The 22,316-nt window shown below is 42.6% G+C and overlaps 2 protein-coding genes across 3 annotated transcripts; both read right to left on the minus strand.

Annotated features, from left to right (window-relative positions):
- Positions 1 to 1,204: 1,204 nt before the first annotated feature.
- On the minus strand, positions 1,205 to 7,328 carry LOC101946073 (kelch-like protein 23). Its single transcript, XM_005309306.5, has 4 exons — positions 6,255 to 7,328; positions 4,792 to 5,203; positions 1,810 to 2,011; positions 1,205 to 1,561 (listed from the first exon to the last, which is right to left on the minus strand). Exons 1-4 carry the CDS (start codon positions 7,174 to 7,176, stop codon positions 1,343 to 1,345), a joined length of 1,755 nt encoding a protein of 584 aa, XP_005309363.2. The 5' UTR covers positions 7,177 to 7,328; the 3' UTR covers positions 1,205 to 1,342.
- A 3,104-nt stretch (positions 7,329 to 10,432) lies between these two features.
- Positions 10,433 to 22,310, minus strand: LSM7 (LSM7 homolog, U6 small nuclear RNA and mRNA degradation associated). Of its 2 annotated transcripts, XM_005309309.4 has the most exons (4): positions 22,178 to 22,310; positions 20,893 to 20,983; positions 17,762 to 17,833; positions 10,433 to 11,944 (listed from the first exon to the last, which is right to left on the minus strand). In XM_005309309.4, exons 1-4 carry the CDS (start codon positions 22,181 to 22,183, stop codon positions 11,802 to 11,804), a joined length of 312 nt encoding a protein of 103 aa, XP_005309366.1. In that variant the 5' UTR covers positions 22,184 to 22,310; the 3' UTR covers positions 10,433 to 11,801. The 2 variants fall into 2 exon arrangements, with proteins under 2 accessions (XP_005309366.1, XP_005309367.1); XM_005309310.4 differs by lacking the exon at positions 17,762 to 17,833.
- Positions 22,311 to 22,316: the final 6 nt, after the last annotated feature.

The raw sequence follows: 22,316 nt of genomic DNA on the forward strand, positions 1-22,316 counted from the left end.
AAAATACAGAAAGGAAGGTTTTGTTCTTTACCCAGCCAATCTGAAGTCTGCTTGCATTCACAGTCACATGCGTTGCTCTATGGCTAATTAATTTTCTATCCATCATAGCTCTAGATCATAATGTTTAACATTATAAATTATATCATTTGTAAGCTCTGACACTACCATCTTTGGAGTGTCTCTCTTAGGGAGCAGCTGGTGCACAAGCAAAGTGCAGGTAAATTTTCAAACATGACTAGGAATTAAGTCTTATTTCTCTCGTTATACATGTTGCGGACAGAGCTGGGCAAATAACTGATTTTTTGGTTTGGTGGTAGTTCCAATTTTTTAAAATCATGTTGAATTGACCCCAAAACAATTTTTTGATACTTTTGGCAAATTGAGAGGTTAAAAAAATCATTTGGCCTCAGACAAAACATTTCACTTTGATTTAGAGCATTTTTATAAAACTTTTTTAAAAATACAATTGAAGTTATTTTTAATTAAAAAATTTAAATATTTTGTTTTGAAAATGTCAAAAGAAAATGTTTTGACTTGTTTGGAGTTTGTTAGCTTTGTTTTCAAAATGAAAACTTCGGTGAAACTAACACAAATTGTTGATATTACCTCACCCACCTTGTCTCACAAATTATTGAAACATTTCCGTGACACCAAATCATTTTTTGCAGAGAAACAGTTTCAGTCAGAAAATGTCACCCAGCTGTGAAGCAAGCAGCCTCATGCATAATAATAAACAGAAATGTTGCAGCGGGGAGGGACGATGTACCCATCCTGGGTGAAATCTTGGCCTCATTGTAGCTAACTGCAAAATTTCATTGACATCAATGGCCAGGATTTCATCCCCTGTCTGAGCACCATAAGATTAGAACAATGCAAAATGAATGTGGCTCAACTCCTATTTGCTAGCCGATGGCCTCTTGTCATTTGTAGAACTATCTCCATAGCCATCAACAGCAGCTCTGAACAGGGTTCCCTAGGTGCTACCTAAAACCTGAGTGACACTTTACACATGGAGCTGAGTCAGCACAGAGGTGATGAGGGCACTGGCTTGAATAAAGAATCAGTTTAAATCCTACCATATGCTTGCTCTTTTCCTTCCAATATAATCAGGGCCCTGCCCAGGCTCCTTAGGAACCCAGAGGAGTGAAGCATGAAGTAGCTCAGGTCTTTATAGTCATGGCTCTGTTTGCATTTTAGGTACTGTCATCCCTATGGGCTGAAAATAAAAGAATCAATTTTCAATGACTGAAATTTGGTTTTCTTTGGACAGATGCCTTCTACCTGCTGCTGCCTGGAGTGCTCTTCAGCATTTGAGAAGCTGCTGTCCTGTCATTTGGTAAAATCAAAATAACAAACAAAAAACCAACAGCCATGTTTCTGACTGACCCTGCAATGCTGTTATTCCTTCTGCTGCTGCTGCGGAGGCCAAGTTAGTGAGTTTGCTAACAAATATTTTCATGGAATCATGCTGACACCAGTGGAGATGTCTTGATAAAGAAAGGAGCAAATCTTCCATTGCCTGTAGGCTCCTTGAGGACAAAGGACACCAGCATTTGCCAAACTGAAAAAGACAAAATCAGGAGAGGAATAAATGATGTTTTCAAGCTTCTACAAGTTCTACAGACAATAAATATCAGCCCTTGTAAGTGTTAACACACTGGACTCCCTTTCTGTATGGTGACCTGGGTCCAGCCTTGCTTAAGTTCATGTGTCAAATCTTCGTATAGAGACACACCCATAAATAGGAACGGGGCAAGGGAGTTTGCTATCTACCACCTGACATGTGTCAGTGTAAGGGTCAAAGAGCACCATGTTGGGGACAGCCATGTTCCCCTTCCTCTGTCCCAGGAGATAAATTCGGCCATTCGCAGTGCTGCATCCCATGAAGAATTTCTGAGTCAGGCACTCTTCATCCACTTGGGTCCATTCATCTGTGTCCATATCAAAGCGAAAGGCTCCTCCTCCTATGGTGTAGAGTGCTCCATTCAGAGCTGTAACACAGAGGTCATACCTAGGGAGAAGGAAAACTGGTGATCTCAGGAGGACACAAAGAGAAAGGTCAGCACCCCCAGCATGCATCCAGTTTCCTCTAAATGGAAAACCATTGAACAATTTGTATAGATGCTGAGAATAACTCAGTTTGATGATGGTGAGTGAAGATCTCAGGCCCTCTCTGCAATATTCTTACTAATCAACTCTCTGCTTTACTTGCATCAGAAGTTAACTGAAATGTTGCTACTCTTTAGCTTTCAATAATAACCATCCACTTCAGGGAAAAATCACCTCCTTTAAATATCAGAGATCAGACATGCATCTGACAAAGTGGGTATTCACCCACGAAAGCTTATGCTCCAATACTTCTGTTAGTCTAAAAGGTGCCACAGGACTCGTTGTCGCTTTTTACAGATCCAGACTAACACGGCTACCCCTCTGATACTTGACTTCTTTAAATAGTTATTAATCTTTCCTGGAACACTGTCAGGTAGTTTAGGGCCTGGGATTTAATAGCAATTGCCTATCTTTTCTTCTTTAATTCAATGAATACTGCTTTTATTTTGCATTTAAATATCCCCCTGCAGCCCCAAACAAGAGCGAAATGCTAGGGCAAGAGCCCTAGATAGTGAAACTCACTAGAAACTGAGCAGTCTAGTGTCACTGTCCAAGTCCAGTGAAAGTAAAAAGGTAAACAATAGAAATAATGCCAGCCTTTGGTGATCATATTTTAAAGTGCGGTGATTGTCCAAAACAGCAACTTGGGGCTGTTTTTACAATCTTTCTCAACAGGTCTGCTCTTGGAATGAAATTCACTTGTGCAGAGGACAGCATGAGGCCTTCACACCAGTGCATCAGCTTTTTGCTGGCCCTGCACAGAGGTAAATTTCAACCTTTGTCATCAGATTAAAGGGGCACCTGAGCATAGAGAAAAAACTGCCTTTGTGATACCCTAGGGAGTGTTTCAGTTCTGCAGAACACCTTTCAGACTCATGAATGCATCAAGGACATTTCAGAGGGTAGCTAATGGTCTAACCCAAGTTTTGATAATTGAAGACATACTAACATACCTAGATGACTTCATTTGTTCCCACAAAACATGGAAGGAACATCTGGTAGGAATGGAAAGGATCCTAAAGCTTTGTAAGGAGTCAGGGTTTAAATTTTTGGGAAACAAGTATCAGTTTACAAGGAGTCACACCACCTTCCCAGGACATATAGTCAGTGCGGAGCCCCCACCTTGGAAACTGAATGTTACAAAGGTCTGGAAAATACTCCTTACACTCAGAGACTCAAAAGAGCTCCGTCTATTTAATTTATGAAAGAGAAGGTGATTATGTGATTTAATTACAATCTAGCGAGGGCTTATACAAAGAGAAGACATCTGATACTAGATGGCTCTTTAGTCTAGCAGAAAGACATAAGATCCAATGGCTGGAAGTTGAAGTCAGCAACATTCTAACTGGAAATAAGATGCACATTTTTAATAGTGAGTGTAATTAACCATTGGAACAGATTAGCAAGGGATGTGGTCAATTCGCCTTCATTTGAAGCTTTTAAATGAAGACAAGATCAATCTTTCTATTAAATATGCTCTAATTCAATCACAAGCCATTGCCTGAAGTTAGCAAAGTTCTAACTGAAATAAGATGCCTACTTTAACAATGAATGAATAACCATTGGAACAAGTCAGTAAGGGGTGTTGTAAATCCTCCATTACTTCTAGTCTTTAAATCAGGATTGGCTGTCATTCTAAAAACTATGCTGTAGCTCAGCTAAAAGTTGCTGGATTAGATATGAGGAGAAGTGGTGAGGTTGTCTGGCCTATGCAATGCAGGAGGACAGACTACACGACCATAATGGTCCCTTCTGGCCATGAAATGTATGGACCCATGAATGGGAGGGGACATGTTTCACAAGATGGTGAATAGAGGATGTGGCCACAAGAGAATCTGTTAAAATACTGTCAAGGCAGCCAATGAAATGTCTGAGGACCCTTGAACTAAATGCTATGCGATTCTTTACTTTGCAAATCTTTGTGATGTGATTTTCATCTTGGCATTGTCCCTTTTATATTGATTCTGACTCGCACTAATTTGAGAGCCAGACAACAATGGCCGGGGGGCTGAGCTGGAACTTCTACTACTGGTATGTTTATCTCTAAATAGAGAAGTAAATAAACCCTCAGCAAACTGCATGCATTGTTCTGGGCAGAAGCAGGTGTGTCTGACTCATGCCCCCTCTTTCCTGCTCCCTCCACACATTTGTTTGTAACACTCACTTGGTGCATCTGGAGTTAAATTAAGTGTACGCTCTTTAGGGCAGAGGTTGCCTCTTACTATAGGTTTGAGCTGTACCCTGCACATTGAGGCTTGATCTGAGTGCAGCCTCTGGTGTCACTGTAACAGAAATTCATAAATAAAATCAATCAATAATACCTAGTTCTTATATAGCACTTTTAATCTGCGAGTGCTTTACAAGGAGGTCAGAATAGTATGAACAATAATAAAGTTAATTCTGTCTTTTAAAAAGAGGAACAGTTGCGACCCTAGAAAATAGGGGCCAATCTAAGTGCTGCTGTGAACCTATCCTGGACATCACCTTATCCCTTCAAGAGATGGAACAGCTTGACGAGATACAGGTTACAAACAGAAACCAGCATGATCAGATGGATCATACCAGACCAACCAGGGGAGAAATTCAGCGCAACTGAAGTCGGTAGGAGTTTTGCCATTGACTTCAATGAAAACCCCGTGAAATCTTTTTCAGGGAGTCACATCCCAGAGCAGAGTTCCTCACCTGGGAAGTGGTGAGAAGGAGATGACATCCCAAACATCCTTCTCCATGTCCAGTCTCTGCACTCCACCATACACATCTCCCTTTTCATCCAGGCCACAGACCACGTAAAGCCTGGTCCCCACACTGACTGCACCTGCTCTCTCCACAGGCTGAACCATGGGGCTCATGCTTTGCCATTGCGAGTCCATTAATGCCAGGCGCTCCACATCTGGGATTATGCCCTCATCTGTGCTCCCTCCAAGCACATACAGATAGAGCCCAGCCCCTACGGCACAATGGCTGTTGCGAGACTGCTTCATAGCAGGCCCTTCCAGCCAGTTGTTGTCCCAGCAATTATAGATCAACACCCAGTCCACGCTGTACCACACAAACTCATCTCGGAAATAACCTCCCGTCACAAAAAGGAAGTTCCCTGGGGATAGAATGGAAAGAACTGTCAGGCAGAGGCATCTCTCAGCCATCCTCATGCATATCCTGCTGCCCACTTCCCCTCAAGCAATTTGCACATTTAGGCTTCCTTCCTGCAGCCTGATCTGTGTGGAGTCCCTTGCACCTGAGCAAGTTCTCCTTGGAATCAATGGGGTTCCAGGTAGGTATGGGGTCTGCCCATGTAGATCAGAGTGCAGGACTGGAGTCTTAATCTCTCCTTCAGCTTCTAATATGGATGAGACATGAACAGTTTGCTGCAAATATTTGACACTCGGTATTTGAAATTTAGCTGCATTGCCTGCATTGTGATTGGTCATGTAAGTCAGATGGCCTTGTTTCTCTTCCTTGATAGGAGGAAGCTAACTCTGAAAATAAGGTTTTCTATAGAGTACTAAGCTTAAAATGTGCATTCCACAGGTATTCATCCCATTACAACTTGATCACCCCAAAGCCATCACAAAATGGCTGCAAAGATAGAGCTAATCTGCTCTTTAATTTGCACTAAACGTCACACCAGTTTACATTTGTTTCAGTATTTGCTCAGATGTGTCAGACTAACAGAATATAGTAACTCTCCCATAAGAGTAATGCACTCAGTGTAACACAGTCAGGTCCGTGCAGTTAATTCTGAAGATCATCACTGTGACAGAGAGGGCTCTGGCCCTAAGAAGGAAGCTATACAATAGAGTTACTCTGCACAACTGATGTAAGTGGGAGTAGAGTCATAGCTTTAATGTTTATGCCCCATGATCATCACATTCAGAAAGAATGAATATTTCCTTTTTTCAGTCAAGTCCCCATACAAACCCCTTACAGCCAAGCCACCAGGACTAACAGGTCTTTGAACCAAAGAGAACTTTAGGTCTGAGTTAAGTCACTAACAGCACTGATGGTTTAATGGGGGGAGAATCTGAGCCCACAGCAATCAAGGCTCCAAACCCTGACTTCCTCTGAGTTTGCCCAGTTCTTGCTAGGTGCCACCTGCACTATTTGTTGCAAAGAGTTCTGAGCACACATGCATCTCAGAGAGTTACCTACTGCTGCCACTGCATACTGGATGAGGTTCCTGCGCTGCAGCGGGGAGCAAAGATGCCAGGTGCCAGATTTAGGTTGAAACTGAAATAATTCTTGCTGCTCCTTATCATGCTTCCCTCCCAGAATATATAGGGTCTCATAGCTCCTGCTGGTGCAAGGAGACAGCTCCATGTTCCTCCATCTGAGTGGAGGGCAGCTGTCTAACTTCTTTAGCAGCCTGGCAGAGGTATCCTTCTCTCCAGGGCTTTTGCTTTGTTTCACCAAGATATCAAGGAAGGAAAGACTCAGGAAGGTTACCCTGACCTGCCCCACCAAGTCCAAGAAGGCCTCCTCCCTAGATGCTGGGTCCTGCATTATCCATTTCATCACAGTATCAAAAACGACATCCTCTTGGGGAACAAAGAGGTCATTGTTTTGCAGGAGCTGCAGCAACATTTCTTTGGGAAGCTTCTTAAATTCTTCCTGAGAAGTCACTTCCGTCCAGTGCGTGAGAGCCACGCTGAGAGCTGATGCATGAAGCTCTGGACAGGCAAAGCATTGGGCATAGGCCATCAGGCTCAGACAGTTGGAAACGTGCAGCTCCCTCTCCAGGAACTTCTCACACATCCTTTTCACTCTCTCAAACTGGAGGAAGTCGGCTGTTTCCAGCAGGCGGGTGACATTGTGCAGAGTTATGAGCACCTTGGCTGTGCGAGTGAACTCGAGAAGCGCTTGGAAAGTCTCTGCATCTACTCCTCTGATCACTATGTGGTGTTCGGAGCTCTCTCTAGTGCCCCCAAAAAACATGGCCTCAAAATAGCGACTGTGGAGAGATAATGCACCACGATTGACCTGGAAAAGTCTCTGTCCAATCTCAAGAATGGTGTCGGTAACTGGTTCTGCCCGAAGTCTCAGCCCTTCTGGTTCCTGCGCACAGTCCATGTTAGTTGTCAGCTGGAGGAGTTAAAATTAACTCAGCCCTTCAGCACCCTTTGCTCATGTGAGGCATCTGGAACTGTGACTTTGATAAATATGTGATATGCCAGCCTTGTCCTAAAAATAGACCATGCTTCCTAGGCTCCTGTCTGGCTCCGTCTTTCCCACTCTCACTAAGCTTATTCTGCCACCACTTCGCTCCTCTCAGACCCCTCAGCAGCTGCAGCAGTAAGGCTGTAAATCAATACTGAAGTTTTGTGGCTAGTTTATAAACATTAAGAGCAAGGGGTAATAAGCCCCTTCAGAGGGGTTGATGGATTTCAGAAGCCTGATGGTGAGTGAGTGGAAAAAAAACCTGCACACCCTAGACAAATTCCATAATTTAATAAGAAATACATACTTGGCAGTTACACAGTGGCTTTCATTCAAGATTTTACAAAATCCAGTTAACTAACCTTAACCAGTCTGTGTGTGTGGATAGGCAGCTGATCTCTACTCCCAAGGAAACTGAGGCACAGAGAGGGGAGGTGATTTGCCCTGGCCCCCAGAATAAATCTTAGATTTAGCAAGAGAGCCCAGAACTCCCAGCCCATTTTCACCACAATGAGATTAAATGGTTTGACTAAACTACAGCTGAGGAATTAATTGTGTGTTTTTAAACCATCAGATCTCTCTGCAGTTCTGGGAAGCAGAGGAAGTTCAGAATGATGTGGGCTTCACAAAGTAAAACCAAAAGGAGCCAACCAGTTTTCTCAACTGCAGAAAGTCTGTTGTAAAACAAAACAGGAAATAAGTCATAACTCCCAGATCTTTCTCTAAATGAAGATCAATCTGCAACTTAATACTGGATAAACACAAGCAATCAACTAAACTGAGGCACAAATCTAGGTGCCCTGGAATGGATCCAGATCCCACCAACCCCACTCTACTTCTCACAGAGAACAGTGTGAATGTGCCCTCCCTCACTGTTCCCAATTAGCTAGGTCTTCACAGATGGGGGTATTTCCGCAAAGTGAATGTGGCTCAGAAAGCCAGCTGCAATAGAAAGTCCCCCTCTGTTCCTCCAGCTAAGGAGAAACTGTCTCCTAGCATGAGGTTCACAATAATGTTTCTTTAGCAGTTAAGAGCCCTTTTCTAAGGACCTTGGTACTAGGTCTCAACTATCTCCTACTCTGAACCTCACTCTAATCAATCAGACATTATGGATTTAAATGATGCTGGGTGCTCTGATGTAAGTCTGCCTCCAGATTTCTTACCAATCCTTGAAATTGAGCTCTGCGGGTGCACTGCAGAACTCATACCAGGCTACTACAGCTTGGAGAGACTGGGCTTCTGCACTTTAACATTGACACTATCCCTTTCTACCAACCCAACTCCTCATTAATAACACAAGGGCTGCCCCAGAGAGCAGTTGTAATTTGTCAGTCAATGTAAAGTGCACAAGCTCCCAGCTGATATGGTCAGATTCTAAAATATGTGACCTGAGGTGGAATTGGCTGTTGCCAGTAGCACTGGCAAAGGCAATATTATTCTCTAGAAGTGCTCTGGGTCATCATATTGCTGGTCTATTAGTAGGTCCATCTAAATACTTATACTATAGCTCATCACCATGGTATCTGAGAGCCTTTCAAAAGAACCAGGTAGTGCTCCACACACTGATCCAACTTTCTTCATCTATCCATGTCAAGGGACAGGGTGGGATAGGTGTTATAGCTGATTGGAAAACATAATTTCTGTCCCATGGGAAATTCCAGTATTTCATCATGTTTTCATCCTCAATTGGGACAAAAAGTCAAACTATCAAAACTTTTAGCAGATCAAAAAGTTCAGAAAAAATTTGATTTGCCAATATCTGATTATTAAGAGTCAATATTAACTGGTGCCTGCTTGAGTTGCCCTGGTGTCTCCTAGGAGTGTGTAGTTCACCTGGCTCATGGTCCCATTCTTCTTTACAAGCCAAGGTCCCCTGCTAGACTAACTATCCCATGATGCACCATGACACACTGCAGCAGTTTAGACGGATATAAATTAACACTGAACCCCCCTGAAACTACATGTTTTAATTTTCCATTAGGAAAATGGATAGTTGTAGGCAAAATTGACATTTCTGGAAAATCAACTTTTTCCACGGAAAACCACATTTTCCATCATTAAACAGAGCCAAGGTCATGGAGAAGCAGTGATCCTTATTCTTTCACTTAGTCCCACAAATGTAGAATGAAGATGGGGCAGAGGAAACAGGGAAAGTCTCATTTCTGGGAGTTCTCAGCAACTATAGGAACCATCCTTCCTCACTGACTTCCATTTCCAAATGGAGTGGTGGCCCCACATCAGAGTCCATATGTACATCAGACTTGGTCTCCTTTCACCTTCCCCTCCACCCTCTCTGCTCACAAACATCTCTATGCCTTCTTCACCACTGCCATATATGGTTGGCATGCTCTTCCAAGATCGATGCAGAGATGTGGCAGAGTTAAGGTTCTGGTGCACAGTCAGCAGGGGAGGTAACTGGTTGTTGTTGGAGAAGGTAGGCATGCACTGTTAAGCTACTTAACTTTTCATTTCCTTGCTTTGGTAGGTTTGCATCACGTATGTTTCCAAAGTTTTGTGTGTGTATTAGTCTACATAAGGCTGTAGGACAGAACCAGTTTTGGGGGTTTTCTGCAGAAGCCCCAGTACATTGTGAGTTCTATAACATAGCATGTTATACACGTAAAACTCCTGTTACTTTTCAGTAGTTATCACAATTACAGAAAAGAGCTTAAAAAAATAATTGGCACAGCTTTGATCAAGAACTAGCAAAAGCTTATAAAAACTAAAATCCAATGCCTTCATCATTTTATCCCTCTGTAAACAGCCTTTTAGTGGTACACCAACAGGGAATTTCTTCTTCCTGAAGTTTCGCATGTGTATTCAGAGACTGTCAACGTTCTAGTGACAAAAAAGGGAGATTTAGAAGTCCCCACTCTTCAAAATACAGAGTCCATGCAGCTAAAAAACAGAGTAATTCTATTTCAGCTCCTACCTTAGTAAGACTACATAACCAAGTTCCAATTAAAGAACAAAGTTTACCTTCAGAACCATGCAAAATCACGTTCAATGGAGCTGCCCAGACCAAGTTGTGCTTTCACATATATGGGCAGCATTGTTATTATTGATGCTGCATGAGCCAGAAAGAACTCTAGCGGACTTTTATATGCTATATTGAGTTTACAAGACTGGCTTTCCAGATTAAAATTGATATAAGCACAAGAGCAGCAAATTAGCCTCATAAGAGCTTTTATTTATTCACAGTTGCTCTGAAGTATTCCCATGTATCATATATAAAGTTTAGAAATGCATAGTTACAAGTCAACAAGAAGAAATCACAAGTGGGAGTATGTGTGCAAGCTACAAAGTAACCTAGTACTACCAGACTGCCTGCAGTAGAAAATTAAATTTTAAAATAAAGCATACAGGACAAAACCAATGTTCTTTCCCCGTGGTCCAATCTGCTATATAGAAGAAAACAGGTATCTTCAGTAGGTTTTAGGTCACTCAGCCAAGCCTGAAATTTTCTGGGGCCACTCAACACAGATGTCTCTAAGGAAGACTGACTTTACAAATTCCAAGAAGGTAAGATTTGGAACAAGAGCGAGAAATTAATAGATTCCCTTCTTAGCTCTGGTGTTTATAAAAAATGGTAACAAGTCAGTAAACACTCAAATTAGTTTCCCTATAAGGGCAGGTCTTCACTACGGGGGTGGGGTGTGTGTGTGTGTGTGTTGATTTAAGATACGCAAATTCAGCTACGCAAATAGCGTAGCTGAATTCGACCTATCGGAGCCAACTTACCCCGCTGTGAGGACGGTGGCAAAATCGACCTCCACGGCTCCCCGTCGACGGCGCTTACTCCCACCTCTGCTGTTGGAGTAAGAGCGTTGATTCGGGGATCGATTGTCGCGTCCCGACGAGACGCGATAATTCGATCCCCAAGAGATTGATTTCTACCCGCCGATTCAGGCGGGTAGTGTAGACCTAGCCTAAGTATCAGGGTGGGCAGGCAGGTAAGAAATCACTAGTACAGAGCCTAAGATACTCTATGAAATGGTCTCTGCCTATGAATTCTGCTGCCTAGAGGAACGAAAACAGGATGGAAAAAACAGATCTGAAGAAGTTCTCTGTGTAAGCTTGTCTCTCGCTAACAGACATTGGTCCAATAAAAGATATTACCTCACCCACTTTGTCTCCCTACTATGAAAACTTGGTTTTGGGCGTATTTAATTAGTCTTTTGGACCCAATCTTCACACATGCCTGCTGGCTACCACTATGATTTCCAATCAGTCGTTTTAAACCCAGAATAGAGAAAGGGTTCCCTGTACCTTTAAGACTTCAATTTGAACACTGACTAGATCAGTAATGAAGTTTTTCTTTATTGAACAAAATTAGATCTTATTTTGCAGTTGTCATTCAGTGTTCCTGCTATCACCGTGGCAAATGGCAAAGTAAAAAGGTCAAGGTCCTTCTGCCCTTTATAAAATGAACATTTAAAAAAAACAATCTATTCCCCAAAATGGGAAGGTTTCTCATACACTGTTCATTATCTCCAATGATTTGCAGCCTTGAGGCTTCAGTGAGTCCCAAGAAAACGTTAGCCCTCCTGCTGCTGAATGAAAGGGTTTGGAATAGCTTCCATTCCATCCTGTGGACAAATAAGAACCACGGATGTTCCTCTGCAAACCACCAGTCCCAGCTGACGGGTATCCTCTGTTAGTTTGTATTGGTCATCTGGATCTGAAAGAAAACCATCCAGGAGGGTTTAGGATTACAATGACAGCATAAAGAAAAGAAACAGAATTCAACAATTATTTTATAGAGTAGAGATTAAATTTCCTCTATCATTCTTCATAGAATCATATGGGACTGGAAGGGACCTTGAGAGGTCATCTACTTCAGTCGCATGCACTAATAGCAGGACTAAGTATTAGTCTTATAACTTTTGATTCCTATTAGTACCTCTAAACACTCACTGTTACTCTTCTTTTCTTTCTTTATTAAACTCATATTAACTATTCTCCTAAAATCTTTGCAATATTAGCAAGAGTGTATCTAAGTTCTAAGGCCCAGCATGTTGGTTCTTAACCTGTGAATGACTGGTATTCAGGAATTTTAGGTGATTGAGGGCTGGGCTGTATCTAATTCTTCTCAGGATCTGCGAGCCTGTGGGAATCCAAGTGTCCACAGAAAAGACCTCTCAAGCTAGTAAAAAATGTCTAGGAGTAGGTTATAAAAATCTGGGTGATCAATAAGGAATATTTGTTATGGCAGATTGGTTCTGTAATGGTGGAAATAATGACCACTGAAAAAGGTTTTAACTCATTCAGAACTGTCAGTTGTCATAGCTGTTAGTAATAGTGATAAGACTAGAGATTCCTTTTTACTTGGTCAGGTAAGCTGAGGACTACAAAAGAAATTCCATTAGTAAGTAGAAAAACAAGAATACATGGTAAAATTATCATGGGAAAGTATTTTTCCCCCTCCAATAATGAGTTTTTGATCTCATAACTTATAAAAAACAACAACAACCCAGGTCTTGGAAGTCAGGTTGGGGAGTGCAGACTATCAGCATCCCACCAGAGAGCGAGGAGAGAGAAACAGAGGCCAGCTCTTTCCCTTACATAAATGTAGTAATGTATCAATTCTTTCTGTATTCTGCATAGTGCTGTACTAATCTGATAATCTTTGCTTAAATAATTCCACTGAAGTCTGTTATTTGAGTATCTTGACTCGTTAGTAACTTCAAACATGCAACATACCTTAAAATGAAGTTACTGATAACTGAGAATTCAAAGCTGCACATATCCTGTGCTGTGACAATGACAATGTGTGACAGAATGCACCTACATCCACACCCTACACACTATTGTAATAATCTTTGTACAAAGTGTGTCCTGCAAGGGATCACTTGAAAACTCAGAATTTACTTGTTGTCATGTCCTGATAAAATGCGTGCGACAACGTTGTATGTGAAGTTTTAAGACTGTATGTTATAAGACTCCATTGTATGGTGTTAACATGTTCCAAACTGAGGTTGGCCAACACATCTGTCTCAAACAAAGGAATGTGTGCCCTGTTTGTTTATTGCTTAAATTCAAATTAGAGTCATCGTATAGGAAGGGTAGACAAAGAAACCTCAAATAGGTGAGGACAAGCAGAAGGGAATATCCTTTCCTATAGATTGCCTCCTGAATCTCAGCTGGAAATGTTTTCTAAGAGGGGGACTGACACTATAAAAATGAGGGACAAACACCCCAAGGTACATCATCTCTCTCTCTCTCTGCGCCCCTCAATTCACTGCACCAAAAGGAACAAAGGAAGCAACCAATGAACTGGGGAAGGGGTCCTGACCTAAAAAGTTGGTCTGTAAGACTTCTGAGATCATATGGTGAGAAAAACTTTGCTTTGAATTTAATATAGTTTAAGTTGTGCAGCAGTTGTGTTTTATTCTTTATTTTTCTTGTAACCATTTTGACTTCTATTCCTCATTACTTGTACTCAACTACAAAGAGATAAATTGTGTGTAAAACTTATTCTATTGTTTTATCTAATACAGTGTGTTTACACTGAAGTGTCTGTGAAACTCCATTTAGGGTAAGCAGGTCTGTGCATATTATTCCTATTAAAGAAATACAAACTTTATATGAATTTGTATGGTTTTAGGAGAGGGCTGGGAAATACAAGACATATATGCACGGGGAAAACAAATCTACAACTGGGAGTGTGGTGGGGTCACCCTGCAGTAGAGCCAAAGTATGGCTGGCTGCCTGACTGCAGCACGCACACACACACACACACGCACACACACACACACAGAGCTGGGAGTGACTTGCATGCTGCAGACTATTTGTGAGCAGTCCAAACTAGAAGTTACAGCAGCAAAGGATTGTAAACAGCACCCTATGATAAAGAGATTGCACTACAGTACTTGTATTAGGTGAATTGATATATATATATATATATATGCTGTAAAAAATATTTTTATTTTTGATTACAAATATTAAGTGATCACTGTACACTTTGTAGTCTGTTTTAACGGAAATCAATATATTTGAAAAGGTAGAAAACATCCAAAACTATTTAAATAAATAGTATTCTATTACTGTTTAACAGCGCGATTAATTTTTTTAATCGCTTGACAGACCTAATTTTTATCAATGACTTGGAAGAAAAACAAAATCACCACCAATAAAGTTTTCACATGACACAAAAGTTGGAGGAGTGGTAAATAAAGAAGGTCACTTATTTAGAGCGATCTGGATCAAACTGGGCACAAGCAGACACTATGCATTCTACTATGACTAAATGTATGCAGCTAGGAACAAAAATGTAGGCCATACATACAAGATGGGGAACTCTACCCTGGGAAGCAGTGACTCTGAAAAAGATTTGGGGGTCATAGTGGATAATCAGCTGAACATGTGCTCTCAGTTTGATGCTGTGGCCAAAACAGCTAATGCTATCCTGGGATGCAAAACAGCTAATGCTATCCTGGGAATGTTGAATAGGAACAGAGAGGTTATTTTACCTCTATAAATTGGCACTGGTATGATCGTTGCTGGAATACTGTGTCCAGATCTGGTGCCCACAATTCAAGAAGGGTTTTGATAAACTGGAGAGTTCAGGGACAAGCCATGAGAATTATTAAAGGAATAAAAAACATGCCTAATATGATAGACTCAAGGAGCTCCTTCTATATAGCTTAACAAAAGAAGGTTAAAGGATGACTTGATTCCAGTCTACAAGTATCTACTTGGGGAATATTTAATAAGGGACTTTTCAATCTAGCAGAGAAAGGTATAACATGATCCAATGACTGGAAGTTGAAGCTAGACAAATTCAGATTAAAAATACACGCCTTATTTCCAAACAACTAGAGTAATTAACCCTGTGTTGTGGTGGATTCTCCCTCAATGACTATTTTTAAATCAAGATTGTATGTTTTTCTAAAAGATCTGCTCTAGGAATTATTTTGGGGAAGTTCTATGATACTATGTTATACAGGAGCTCAGACTAGATGATCACAATGATCACTTCTGGCCTTGTAATCTATGAACTTTACTTTAAAGGTCATACCATTCAGATTCCTCAGATGGTAGAAATTAAAAGCTCTTATCAAACGAGACACCTAAGAACTGGTGTCCAGATGACAAAAGAACTCCCCAATCCCTAAATCATCACTCTTGCAGAGAGATTCTACGACCAAAAACTACAGGAAGACAGACTTTTCTATATATAAATTCCTCATTCACCCAGTAAGAATTACATTTGCACATCCCTAGTATTTAGCCATAATGGCGGAGGGAGAAAAATTGTTCTCCTTAACCTCTGAGGATAGGACAAGAAACAATGGGCTTAAATTGCAGCAAGGGCAGTTTAAATTGGACATTAGGAAAAGCTTCCTGTCAGGGTAGTTAAGCACTGAAATAAATTGCCTAGGGAGGTGATGCAATCTTCATTGTTGGAGGATTTTTAAAAGCAGGTTAGACAAACACACGTGTCAGGAATGGTCTAGGTAATACTTAGTCCTGCCTTGGATGCAGGGCTAGATGACCTCTTCAAGTCCCTTGCAGTCCAGTCACAGAATTGTAGGACTGGATCAGACATCAGTAGGGGAACATTCTCTTGTATGGATATTGCAACATCAAATACTATACTTTTTTGTAGTCACCACACTTAGCCATTATTTTTAGCATTCCACAGATTTTTTTTTTTTTTTAAATATACTTCTGAAAAATAAAATGTTATTCTAAAACTGTGGCCAACTGGACAGATGATACTTTGTGACACAATAAACACGCATTCTTTTGACCCTGTGTATCCTCCTGAAAGTTAGATAGCATGATGCTCATGACCTGGCATTGCCAGCAAATCGAGGGACATGAGCATTCCCCTCTATTTGACACTGGTGAGGCCTCATCTGGAGTACTGTGTCCAGTTTTGGACCCCACACTACAAGAAGGATGTGGAAAAATTGGAAAGAGTCCAGCGGAGGGCAACAAAAATGATTAGGGGGCTTGGGCACATGACTTATGAGGAGAGGCTGAGGGAACTGGGATTGTTTAGTCTGCAGAAGAGACGAATGAGGGGGGATTTGATAGCTGCTTTCAACTACCTGAAAGGGGGTTCCAAAGAGGATGGATCTAGACTGTTCTCAGTGGTAGCAGATGACAGAACAAGGAGTAATGGTCTCAAGTTGCAGTGGGGGAGTTTAGGTTGGATATTAGGAAAAACTTTTTCACTAGGAGGGTGGTGAAGCACTGGAATGGGTTACCTAGGGAGGTGGTGGAATCTCTTTCCTTAGAGGTTTTTAAGGTCAGGCTTGACGAAGCTCTGGCTGGGATGATTTAGTTGGGGATTGGTCCCGCTTTGAGCAGGGGGTTGGACTAGGATGACCTCCTGAGGTCCTTTCCAACCCTGATATTCTATGCTGTATCACAGCATATGCTAAAGAACAAGGTAAAGATCATAACACAGCAAGAGTTTTGTTTTTAAACAAAAAGAGGAAGCAGGCGTCAGCTGTAGTGGATCACCTGTTTGTGCTGATGGTCATTTTACAAGAGTGCCCCAGGGTTCATAAGACAGCTAAGACCGGAATTTTCAAAGAAGACTAATGAAACCTCAGTAGGTCCTGGATGTTTAACTCCATTAGCTTCTTTGAAGATCCCAACCTGAAGTGTTAAAGGCATTTTGTGGGAGGAAGCGATATAAATTAAAATAAATAAATAAATAAATAAATCGTTTTATTTTATTTATTTTATTTTGTGGGAGGAAGTGATATCAAGCAATTACTACCTGTGACATTGATTCACAGCAGTTAAGATGATCTGCCCCTTAGTAGTGATTCCTGGTTAAGACTACGTTTTAGTCATGGGTATTTTTAGTAAAAGTCATGTACAGGTCACAGGCAGTAAACAAAAATTAATGGGTCGCCCTGACTAAAACTTGGGCGGAGGGCCGCTGGTGCTTTAGGGGGGACGGTCCGGGAGCACCATGGGTACTGGGGGAGGTGGCCCAGGACCCCTGCTGGTGTTGGGGAAGAAAGGGGAGGGGTGCACAGCACGTACCCCACAATCCCTGTTAGTGCTGGGGAGGGGAGGAAGGGGGGCTGCGGCGTGTGACCTGGGACCCCGGCTAGTGCTGGGGGAAGGAGGGGGTTGGTGGGACTTCCTACTGGCTCCATCCCTGCAGCTCCTAGGCAGTGGAGTCAGGGGCAGGGGGAGGGAGGGGCCCTGCGGGCACAGGCAGTGCAGAGAACCCCCCGCCCCTAGGAGCTGCGGTGGGGCCCCTCACCCCAAGGTAAGCGCCCCCCACAATCCCCTACCCGAGCCCCCTCCCACACACCCAAACTGCTGCTGCTGGGCTCAGGCAGCCCCTGAACCAGCACCAACCACTGCAGAAGTCACGGACAGTCAGAGAATCCGTGACTGACTTGCAGCCTTATTCCTGGTTATTCAGTTTGGAGACTCGGGCGTTTTATCTATAAATGAATCCTTGACAACACAAAATCAGCTTCCATAGTTACTCTAAGCTTTCAGATGGCATGTTCCATACCTCTCATATATTCAATAGTGCCATCAAGCACAAGGTTTAGAAGAGGGTCAAATCCTTTCAAGACTCCGCTAGCTGAAGACACCACACACACATAAAACAAAAAACAAAACAAAAAACAAAAAAAACAGTTAGAAACTAAAATACACATAGCTTTTTTTACAAGACTGTAGCACAGGGGTAGGCAACCGAAGGCGGCACACGAGCTGATTTTCAGTGGCACTCGCACTGCCCAGGTCCTGGCCATCAGTCCGGGGGGGCTCTGCATTTTAATTTAATTTTAAATGAAGCTTCTTAAACATTTTAAAAACCTTATTTACTTTACATACAACAATAGTTTAGTTATTTATTATAGACTTATGGAAAGAGACCTTCTAAAAATGTTAAAATGTATTACTGGCATGCGAAACCTTAAATTAGAGTGACTAAATGAAGACTCGGCACACCACTTCTGAAAGATTGCCGACCCCTGCTGTAGCAACAGGAAGAAAAATCCCAAAGCCAAGATGTAAGAAAATAACAAATTCCATCCCACTCCCAAACTGGGAAGGGGAAACAAATGAGAGCAGCCACCAAGAAGTGCTTGATCTGGGAGAGAGAGAGGGAATGGAGGATGCCCTTCTCTTCATATTAAGATGTCATTAGTAAAGACAGTGAAGCAGGACAAGTTGCTTCTAGAACTTTCAGGTTATTCAGATAATTAAAAGCAAAGAAAAAGCCATTTCAACTAGTGAAACTTTTACATTCTAGTTGTGTGGTCAGTAGATTAGCACAGTCTTTCATTCACAAAATGAACTGTCCATGTTCTTACTAGAGCAAAAAAGTAGGTTAGTAGGATAGTAATTGTTTAATTGACATCATCATAAGTCAGAGTAGATTGTGTCTGTGCTGGTAAATTTTCATATTTTGGTTATAACAAAACAAAAAAACGACAACAGTAAGTCCCCCTAAACAGCCCAATGCATCCCATCTCCTGTGCATCTTTTCTAGAATGTAAGCTCTTGTGGCACAGGCATTGCCTTCATGTGTATATACTGTAAGGAGCCAAGTACCTTGTTCATACTAAAGTACATAAAGTAATGATTTTGCAAGGCTGGGCAATGAATACATTATGCAGGATCACATGAGTTGACTTCCCCGCCTTGTAAAAGCCAGTTTTACCATTTGTATTACCATAATGTCCAAGACCCCCAGTCATGCTAAGACTCCATTGTGCTAGATGCTGTACGAAAACAGAACTAAAGATAGTCTATGCCCCAAAGAGTTTACAATATAAGGCAGCTGACAAACTGAGATAGTTGGGAGTACAAGGAAATGACAAACCATATACCAGCAAACACGCTAGGCAGCAGTTTCACTGCACTAATGGGCTAACTGTTATCAAGTTCTTTATAGGCATCACAGCAAAGGGGAGTTTTAAGGAGAGATTTGAAGCAGGATAATGAGACTGTTCTATGGGGGTTTATGGTGAGCGTCTCCCACAAGTGAGGGGCAGCATGGAAGAAAGAATGAAAATGCTTGTTTGAAAATTTAACAAGTGGGTGATGGAGGCTGGCATCTTTTGGTAATGAGAGAGGGGAGTCAATATTTCGATACTGAATGAGAGATGAGAGGTAGACCATGGATAGGCTGTGAAGGCCCTTGAAAGTGAAGACAAGATGTTTGAGGTGTTAGAGAAAGGCGAGTCATAGTTGAGGGATGCAAACAGAGGGGTGATGTGGTGAAAGCAACGGGCTGGGAGAATGATGTTTGTGGCAGCATTCTGAATGGATACAGGACAAGACTGCATTTGTCCAGGCCAGAGAAAAAAGGATGCTATAGTAATTGAGACATGAGATGATGAAAGCCTGGACAAGAGTTTTAGCTGCTTGGATGCATACGGCTTATAAGGCCATATCTTAAGAGATGTTATGCAGAAAGAATCTCCAATATTTAGATGCATCAGCTAGATATAGAACAGGAGTATTTGTGGCAATAAGCTTTCATGGGCTACAGCCCACTTCTTCGGATGCCCACGAAAGCTTATGCTCTAATAAATTTGTTAGTCTCTAAGGTGCCACAAATACTCCTGTTCTTTTTGCAGATACAGACTAACACAGTTGCTACTCTGACACCTAGATATAGAGTACCTAGACAGAGGTTTGAATAAAAAATGATAGGCCTGTGACATGGGCATGAGTGACAGGCAGAATGGTGATGTTGCTTGCAGTGACAGAGAAAGAAGGTGGGGGGAGAAGGCTTGAGAGGACGATTAAGAGCTCTGTTAACCACGTTGAGCTTGAAAGGATGGATGGCTAGACATCCTTGGGGAGATGGCAGAGATTTTAATTTGGACAGAAGAACAGAAGTCGGGAGTAGAGAGGTAGATCTGAGAGATGAGCACAGAGACAGTAGCTGAATTTGTGTTTGTGAATGAGACTACTCAGAGATAAGGTGTATTGAGAGAAGAGAAAGGAATCAAGGAAAGAGACCTATGAAAGTCCCCCCTCCCCCAACTGGACATCTAGTGGACATGCTTAAAGAGCAATTAGAGAGGCAGGAGGAGAATGAGAAGAGGACAGTCACAGAAGCCAGGGTAGGACAAGGTTTAAAAAAAAAAAAAGTATGGCCAACTGTGTCAAAGATGAATGACAAGTTAAGGAGGAAAAGGATGGAGAACTGGTTCAGAGTTTTTTTGCTAGGAAAAGGTCATTACAGATTTTGGTGAGAGCAGTTTCAGTTGAGTGCAAGGGGTGGAAGCCAGATTGAGGAGTCTTAGATTGAACTGTAGGAGAGGAACTTCAGACAGCAATTGTAGACAGGAATTCAACAAGCTTAGAGATGAGAGGGAGAAGGGAAACAGAGCAGTCATTGGAGAGGCAAGTGGGGACAAGGATGATTTTTTAAAATGGGAGAAACAGAGGTTTGTTTTTGTGAGGTGAAAGAACCAGTGGAGAGTGAGAGGTTAAGTAGAAGAATAAGGGAGAGGGGGAGATAAGAGTGAGCACCAGGGAAATCTAAAGATGCAGTGGTGTTACTGGAGCACATGGAGGGATTATAGGAGGCAAAAAGCAGTTAGGATTATGGATGTGGGATGCATTATACCACAAATGCGTGATGATCTGCAAACCAGCATAGTTCAGTTTGAAACTTACCTTCCCTACCACCTTGGAATTTTACTCGAATTGTTTTGTCAATGTATTTTGAGAGATCCAAAATGCTCTCTTTCTTCTTCTTTTCTTTATCCTGGGGGGAAAAAAAGAAGCAAAGCTTACATAACTAAAAAGTAAACCAGAACCATCGCTTGGTTACATGTTTGGCCAGTGCTTGCCACAAAGGGGTCCTGCAATAAAAATAATTAATAATACATTATTAATAGTTAGAAGAAGAATGGTGAAAGTATGCCCTGCTTAATTGCAAGGGAGCTCTTCAGCATAAACTATCAGTGCCTTCAAATTATGGATTAGCCCACGGAAACTGAAAGTCCCCACAAACATACCTTTGTTTGGATCTAGATAGACTAGCGCATGAATTTTAGGCCATGCAAGATGCAACCTGCTTCATTAAAGTAGGCCCTTCGAATTCGAGGCAGGCTACCAAAAGCCTCACCCCACTCTGGAATATAACGTACACAACAAACCAACCGATCCCACCATATAATACACTTACCAAACGGAGTATTCAAGTAACATCTTTATCTCTAAATTGAGCCATAAAACTCTCACACCTCAACACACTAGCTTCAGGAATGACAGTAGTGATTTGTAAAAAAACAACAAGGAGTCTGGTGGCACCTTAAAGACTAACAGATTTATTTGGGCATAAGCTTTCGTGAGTAAAAACCTCAATTCTTCGGATGCATAGAGACTTGTAGTGATTTGTAATGATCGATTATAAGAGTCTCATGGCACGTGCTAAACCTTTGGAAAGGGGACTTTCAGTGTACTGGATTCTTCTTCATCCCTTATAACTTTCCTAAGGGAAATTTACACACTGGTTTGCTTTGCGGCGCCCCTCTGCGTTTGGCATCATCTCAGCTTGTGCCGCACCAGTCACTCGCCGTGCTGCTGCTTCCGCCACACGCGGCCCTCCCGCCAGTAACGCAACTCAGCGTTCGCCCCCCCCCCAGCCGGGGCTTTTCAGGGCAGGTTCTCGCCGCGGGACCCCAGGCGGACTCAGCTCCGCTCGCACCCAGCGCGACCTAGCGAGAGAGCGCGGGGCCGAGCCCCCCGTATGGCTTCACTCGCGTCTGGCCCGCCGCACTCCATGGAGGAGCCGGGCGGGGCAGAGCTCCCACAGCCTCCTCCCACCCGCTCAGGCGAGGAAGCTCCGTAGGCTGCTCCGCGGGCCTCCCCTAGCAGGGCTCGAACTAGCCCCGGCGCTCGGGAGAGACAAGGACAGTCCCCACCGCGGGCCAGCCCCGGCTCTCCCGCTACTCACCGCCATCTTGCGCCCACCAAGCACCTCAGCCCTCTGCTCTTTCACCCTGACACTTCCGGAGTCTGGGTCACAGCCCCGTCCTCTGATTGGCCGCTTCGCCCGCTTGCCCCCTCCCAGAGGCGGGACTTCCGGGCTGAGA

This window comes from Chrysemys picta, chromosome 25 (assembly GCF_011386835.1).
Source record: "Chrysemys picta bellii isolate R12L10 chromosome 25, ASM1138683v2, whole genome shotgun sequence".
NCBI lineage: Eukaryota > Metazoa > Chordata > Testudines > Emydidae > Chrysemys > Chrysemys picta.

What these genes read in the sequence shown, in the direction of transcription:
- LOC101946073 (XM_005309306.5), bottom strand. Translation starts at nt 7,176, where the DNA reads ATGGACTGTGCGCAGGAACCAGAAGGGCTGAGACTTCGGGCAGAACCA. An exon ending in TCCTTCTCACCACTTCCCAG is followed by an intron (nt 2,012 to 4,791) that starts GTGAGGAACTCT and finishes CCTTCTCCCTAG; the next exon opens with GTATGACCTCTGTGTTACAG. An exon ending in ACATGGCTGTCCCCAACATG is followed by an intron (nt 1,562 to 1,809) that starts GTGCTCTTTGAC and finishes TGTCTTTTTCAG; the next exon opens with TTTGGCAAATGCTGGTGTCC.
- LSM7 (XM_005309309.4), bottom strand. An exon ending in ATTCCAAGGTGGTAGGGAAG is followed by an intron (nt 17,834 to 20,892) that starts GTAAGTTTCAAA and finishes TGGTGTCTTCAG; the next exon opens with CTAGCGGAGTCTTGAAAGGA. An exon ending in CACTATTGAATATATGAGAG is followed by an intron (nt 11,945 to 17,761) that starts GTATGGAACATG and finishes GTTTTCTTTCAG; the next exon opens with ATCCAGATGACCAATACAAA.